The 6,849-nt window shown below is 42.9% G+C and overlaps 1 protein-coding gene and 1 pseudogene across 2 annotated transcripts; one reads left to right on the top strand and one right to left on the bottom strand.

Annotated features, from left to right (window-relative positions):
• Window positions 1-1,491: 1,491 nt before the first annotated feature.
• On the bottom strand, window positions 1,492-3,075 carry LOC108308713 (cytoplasmic dynein 1 light intermediate chain 2-like). The gene is given in 2 exon segments (XM_037740532.1): window positions 1,492-3,024; window positions 3,026-3,075. Coding segments are annotated over 2 exon segments (1,452 nt in total). The 3' UTR covers window positions 1,492-1,622.
• Window positions 3,076-5,670: 2,595 nt separating this feature from the next.
• Window positions 5,671-6,839, top strand: LOC108308721 (annotated as a pseudogene). Its single transcript, XR_001827023.2, has one exon. The product of XR_001827023.2 is annotated as a heterogeneous nuclear ribonucleoprotein A1-like (transcript).
• Window positions 6,840-6,849: the final 10 nt, after the last annotated feature.

The following is a 6,849-nucleotide window of genomic DNA, read 5'->3' on the forward strand; positions in this document are numbered from 1 at the left end:
CAAGTTGATACTCAGCTTTCTCCTTAACAGTGTTCAGACCTTTACGAAAGCAATTCAAGATAGTCTTTAAGAGTCTTGTACACAACATAGGATATTAAGTTATCCCCAGTACTACATTAGTGGTCAGTCAAATCTGGTATGTAAAAGTAATTACATTAGGGAAGTTATGCTTAGGCACAGTACAACAAACATTCATATAAAAAAAGTAAATTCCACATGGTGAACTGTGGTTTTTTCCCTTGGTTTGACAACAATATTTTATACATTAAATTCATGGTAGTGTTTGTATTTAAATGCTGTCATATATAAAATTAAAAGTGCCATTTCAACTCCACAGCAATCATTTCCAGCATGGTGTATGACATGACAATGTGCATGAATTTGCCCTAAGTGGGGAGAACCTGAAACTCTTATTTCCGTAAGAAAAAAAATGCTACATTTTATGAAAGAACACAACAACAGAAATGTATCATTTCCATTTTCAGTATAAAACAATCATACCTATCTGTCCATCTGATAGCACTGATCAGACCAGGAAGCTAGGATATACCCCTTGGCATTAGTGGAACTCCGTGAAGCTTTCCACAGATCATAAGGCAGGGAGTGGTATAAGCCAATTAACCAGAGTGCAATTACATTAAAAACCTCCCGAAAACTTTCTGTGGCACATTGCATTATGGTAAAATGAGAGGTTGATCGCCCATTTCTATTAGTAGGCCAGCCTGTGGTAATAAAAATGAAAAATTTAATTTAAAAAGCAAAGCAGGAGCTATTTTGAAAACAAAATTCAAAGTAAACTAATTCTGTAACTGCTGACTTTGAAGACATCCCACAGTGACTGTCTGCCCCACAACACATATATGCGGTGCCAGCATCTCTCACGAGGACATAGCTAGGCCAAGCACATGGGTCCTGCACAGCTGCCATCGTTCCCACCCCTGGGTCAGCCCCACCTCACTCAGGCACTCCCACAATTAATACATCTTTCAAAAGTTAAAGATGCATTCGGAATAAGCCTAATTCCAGTTTTGCTTAGTGTTTTGTTTGGAAATGCTTCTAACAATGATTCTTCGATTTCTGCTGAACACACAGTATTCACTAACACTGCTTATCTCTTCCTTCCTCCACCTCCCCCAACATTCAACTTCCCCACCATCACTTCTCTCATTACACCTTCTGGTCTTTCTTTCCTGGATTTGCTGCTACTTAATCTGCTTCCCAAGAACAAGTGAATTTGTTAACATGAAACTGGTCAGAGTAACCATCATCTTACCAATGATTTCTTGGTCTCCTTTGCTCCACCCTGATAGAAAGTGGGCCCTCTTTCTTTCACTCTAACTTCCCTTCCACAAGAAGCCCAGATGTACTTGCTTCCCACAAAAGTGCCACATGCCTGAGAGTCCAAGAGTTATCCTTAACAAAGGGGTCTGACATGTCACCTTCCTAAATGTGCATTTCACACTTGGACAAGCCAATGAAGTGTTTTTGTTGTTTTTTTTTTAAAGTTCATCTCCCCTGCCCCAAAAAACTGATAGCATGTGCCGTATCAGAAAAACCCTGGTCTTAGCAGATCAATATACATAGTTATTTGGTCATTCGACATATGCACTTTTTAAGGAGGTTCAGGCTTCATTTTCTGTTGAGTTTGTTACCACAGAGTCTGGCTTTCGAGTCATTCCATCCAGTTCTTCCTGAGCATTTGACAAAACAGTCTTTTGTCATGACTTCTTAGCTGTGCTCTGCACCCCACCAGCACCAGGACTTCCAGGAGAGCCTGTCTTTTTACTCAAGAGACTGTTGAAGAAGTTGACCAACACCCTTTCATTTGCTGCATTATTTTTGATGTTTGGGTCTGGCTTCTTAACTGATGTGCCTGGGGAGGAGCTAGGCACACTGGCTGGCCCTCCCCGACCCTGGGTCCTTGGAGAGCCAGAGGGTCCTCTTGCAGGAGATTCGGAGGCTCTCGTGGGTGTGGCTGGCTCCTTGGCAAGGAGTGACTGTTGCTTTATTAGGAACACCTGCTCATCTTCTGCTGCCAAGTCTTTGTCGTGGACCAGCTTTCTGATGGGAGGTTTCACAATAAAGTCTTCGTATGCATCTTCTGGCTTCACGGTTGTAAAATTTTCATGTAAAATAGCTATTTTCTTTTCATTGTCCCAGCCTGCAGGTATAAAAACAGCATCCTTTTCCACAACTAAGGCAGGTGTGGTGAAGTGGAAATCGTACGTTTTATGAACAATATACTTATACAACAAGTCAAGGTTTTTCTCTTCTTTCACTGATGTGTGAATCAAGGCAGCTCCATACTGAAGGCAGGACCTCCGCAGGTGTGACTGGATAAAGTCCAAATGCTCATCCCTGTAGTCGTGCTCCTTCTCCAGGACACTCACCACATCACACTTTGTGCACACAACCAACGCTGGGATCCCTAGGTTGTGAGTCAGCACATTGTCACCCAGAGGCAGGGCAACATTTTCCTCATCAGAGCCTGAGGTCAGAGGGCCTCTTCTCTGTGGGGAACCTTGACAACCTTCTTCGGGTTCCACATAGTCTTGAAAATCTTTCACAAACTTCCGTTCCAGCTCCCTCATTTTTTCTGGTGGAATTTTCATTTTATCAATGTGCTCACGTAAAACGCTAGCCCATTTCTGCAGAGATCCCATCACAGTCCAAGGTCTAGACATGTCTGCAACAAAAATGACGAGGGTCTCTGGCAAGGATTCAGCAGAAACTGCAAATTTCAGCAGGCCTTTGTGGCACAAGTCTCCATCCAGAATCCACACATTGCAGCGTGTGTGATCATCTCGGTCCTCATAGTGCACGCTGAGGTAGAGATATTCTAGGCCTCTTCCTTTTTTGCCATGCTCAGCTCCTTGTAGTTTAGTCATGAGGGTTGTTTTACCAGAACCATCTTCACCGAAGACCAGGATGTTCTTGCCGGGCGGCAGCTTAGACCTGGCGCGGGTGGACACTTCGCTCAGGATGGAGGACCATAGGCTCTGGCCCTCCTCCTCCTCACTGGTCAGGCCCGTTGGGGCCCAGCAACAGCTTCTTTTCCACCCTTACCGGCACCATCTTGCCAACTGCCGTAGCAGTGGAACTTACGGGAGAAACAGTGATGAGATTCAAGGGTCACTGGAGAGAAAAATGACCGATACCTTACCTAGATGACCAAAACAGCGGCAGTACCATTAACAAAAATAAAAAAGTCAAGAGGATGAGTTTTAAGTTTTGAACTGTTAATGTTGAAGTAAAATTGTGAATACAACGTGCAGAGAGTTGGAAGTGTGGAACTAGAGTTTAAGAAAGGTTAGTTCATGTTGGAAAGATGGAGTTAAATGGTATTTGAGGTTTGGGGAGCTGAAAAATTCCCCAGGGAGATGGAGGGACTGGGCTGGAGACAGCGGGGCGGGGGAAGAGACTCCATAGGGCCAATAGGGGAGGTGTCAGTCCTAAAGGTAGAGTTAGCACTAGGATTTTGCAATGCCTCTGAAGCCAGGAGGAGTGCTTCTAGAAGGAGAAAGAAGAGTTAATGGTACCCAGAAGCCCATAGAGGTAGGAGCTAAAATAATTTCTGTGATGTCTCAGGAATCTTCAAATATAATTTTATTGGAGTGGTGGATATGAGTCAGAGTTCAGAGGGCTAAGGAATGAGTGTGGGTTGGGAAACTCCAAAAACAAGTTTGCCCATAAGAAAATAAAGTGAGAGAAAATGGTAGCCAACCCAGAGAATGGATAAACTCTGAGGATGAAAACATGCAGAAAAAGAAAAAAAAAATCTGAGAAAAACTTACTGGTTGAAGTCAAAAAGAAGGAGCCTGAAAAGTGGGCCAGGATTGGTTAGTGCCCACGAAAATGAGATTGGCTAGAATGTGAGGGAAAAAAGCAGCTAACAGTGTCCATGAAAAGCTTATATGCCTAGAAAACTCCTGGATATTTTATAGTAGTAAACTTTTGCAAGTGGTTTCCTCTGAAAAGTAGGACTCATGGAGATTTCCTTTTTGTATTTATTCTTCTGTATAATTTGAGTTTGAAATCTTTAAGATCATGAACCCATGTTTATTTTATAATTTAAAATATATAAATTTTTAACAATCTGTGTCAAGTTCAAAATTTTAAACAACTTGACCTTCATGAATTGGAAGGAAAAATTGAAGAAGGTATCTCTTACTATATATGTATACACTTTAGAATTTCTTGATGTGCATAAACTTCTTTTATAATTTAAAAAATGTAAGAGAAAAATAAATAGTTGGTACTACATTCTATACATTCATCAGGAGGAAAAATAAATAGTTGGTACTACATTCTATAACATTCACCTTTTTTTTTTTTGAGACAGAGTTTCACTCTTGTTGCCCAGGTTGGAGTACAATGGTACGATCTCAGCTTGCTCCAACCTCTGCCTCCCGGATTCAAGCAATTGTCCTGCCTCGGCCTCCCCAGTAGCCGAGATTACAGGCACATGCTGCCGTGCCCGGCTAATTTTGTATTTTTAATAGAAATGGGGTTTCACCATGTTGGTCAGGCTGGTCTTAAACTCCTGACCTCAGGTGATCTGCCTGCCTCGGCCTCCCAAAGTGCTGGGATATAGTCATGAGCCACCACACCCAGCCAACATTCACCTTTTGGTGCTAGGCAGGAGGATATAAAGTCCCTGCTCTCGGAGAGTAAAGAGACAGGACATGATGCAAAATGGCTTCTAAATCCCAGCCCAGGATACAGAGTAAAAGCATTGTGGGACAAATTAAAAGAATTAACTCTAAAGCTACATCTAAAGACTTTAAGGTGCCTGGCATATGGTAGGCACTCAATAAATATTAGTTATTATGATTTGTCACTTTATATTTATATTTAGTACATTATAAAATATAAATGTAGTAGCCTTAGGCCTCTAATAATTCAATTAATATTTACAGAACACAATGCCTGCACATGTGTCAGAGATTAGAAAATGAATGAGATATTATTCTTTCCTTAAAAGCTAATTGGCAGGCTGGGCGAGGTGGCTCACGCCTGTACTCCCAGCACTTTGGGAGGCCAAGGCAGGCAGATCACCTGAGGTCAGGAGTTCGAGACCAGCCTGGCCAACATGGTGAAACCCCATCTCTACCAAAAATACAAAAATTAGCTGGGTGGGGTGGCGGGTGCCTATAGTCCCAGCTACTCGGGAGGCTGAGGCAGGAGAATTGTTTGAACCCGGGAGGCAGAGGTTGCAGTGAGCTGAGATCATGCCACTGCACCCAATTCTGGGTGACAGAGCAAGACTCTGTCTCAAAACAAAACAAAACAAAACAAAAGCTAATTGGCAAATAAAATATAAAAAAATATATAATAATGCAGGTCAGTGTATGCCATATTCCAAATATGTGGTCCAGACACAAGTGGTTCTGCAACTGAAGATTAGAGAAATCGCAGAGAACAGGAGCAATTAGGAAAAGCATTGCAGAGATAAGACATGAATGGACCTTGGAGAATAGGTCAATAGAGAAAAGAGCATCCTAGGGGAAAAAATATGACGAGCAGAGACTAGAAACAAAAAAGATGTGTGGTCTAAGTATAATTTGTTATGCTGGACGGGATCCTGAAACAGCAAAAGGACGGTAGTATGAAAACTGGTGTTGAGTCAAAAGTAATATACTAGGTACGTTTGTCAGTTTGCTCCTTTTTGCCTGTGGACGCCGCCAAAGAAGCATTGTTAAAGTCTCTCTTCTCCCTGCGATCATGTCTAAGTCAGAGTCTCCTAAAGAGCCGGAACAGCTGAGGAAGCTCTTCATTGGAGGGTTGAGCTTTGAAACAACCGATGAGAGCCTGAGGAGCCATTTTGAGCAATGGAGAACGCTCACAGACTGTGTGGTAATGAGAGATGCAAACACCAAGAGCTCCAGGGGCTTTGGGTTCATCACGTATGCAACTGTGGAGGAAGTGGATGCAGCCATGAATGCAAGGCCACACAAAGTGGATGGAAGAGTTGTGGAACCAAAGAGAGCTGTCTCAAGAGAAGATTCTCAAAGGCCAGGGGCCCACTTAACTGTGAAAAAAATATTCCTTGGTGGCATTAAAGAAGACACCGAAGAACATCACCTAAGAGATTATTTTGAACAGTATGGAAAAATTGAAGTGATTGAAATCATGACTGACAGAGGCAGTGGCAAGAAAAGGGACTTTGCCTTTGTAACCTTTGATGACCATGACTCCGTGGATAAGATTGTCATTCAGAAATACCATACTGTGAATGGCCACAACTGTGAAGTTAGGAAAACCCTGTCAAAGCAAGAGATGGCTAGTGCTTCATCCAGCCAAAGAGATCGAAGTGGTTCTGGAAACTTTGGTGGTGGTGTTGAGGTGGTTTTGGTAGGAATGACAACTTTGGTCGCGGAGGAAACTTCAGTGGTCATGGTGGCTTTGGTGGCAGCTGTGGTGGTGGTGGATATGGTGGCAGTGGGGATGGCTATAATGGATTTGGTAATGATGGAAGCAATTTTGGAGGTGGTGGAAGCTACAATGATTTTGGCAGTTACAACAATCAGTCTTCAAATTTTGGACCAATGAAGGGAGGAAACTTTGGAGGCAGAAGCTCTGGCCCCTATGGTGGTGGCAGCCAATACTTCACCAAACCATGAAACCAAGGTGGCTATGGCGGTTCCAGTAGCAGCAGTAGCTATGGCAGTGGCAGAAGATTTTAATTAGGAAACAAAGCTTAGCAGGAGAGGAGAGCCAGAGAAGTGACAGGGAAGCTACAGGTTACAACAGATTTGTGAACTCAGCCAAGCACAGTGGTGGCAGGGCCTAGCTGCTACAAAGAAGACATGATTTAGACAAATACTCATGTGTATGGGCAAAAAACTC

This window comes from Cebus imitator, unplaced genomic scaffold (genome assembly GCF_001604975.1).
Source record: "Cebus imitator isolate Cc_AM_T3 unplaced genomic scaffold, Cebus_imitator-1.0 Scaffold4, whole genome shotgun sequence".
NCBI classification, from domain to species: domain Eukaryota; kingdom Metazoa; phylum Chordata; class Mammalia; order Primates; family Cebidae; genus Cebus; species Cebus imitator.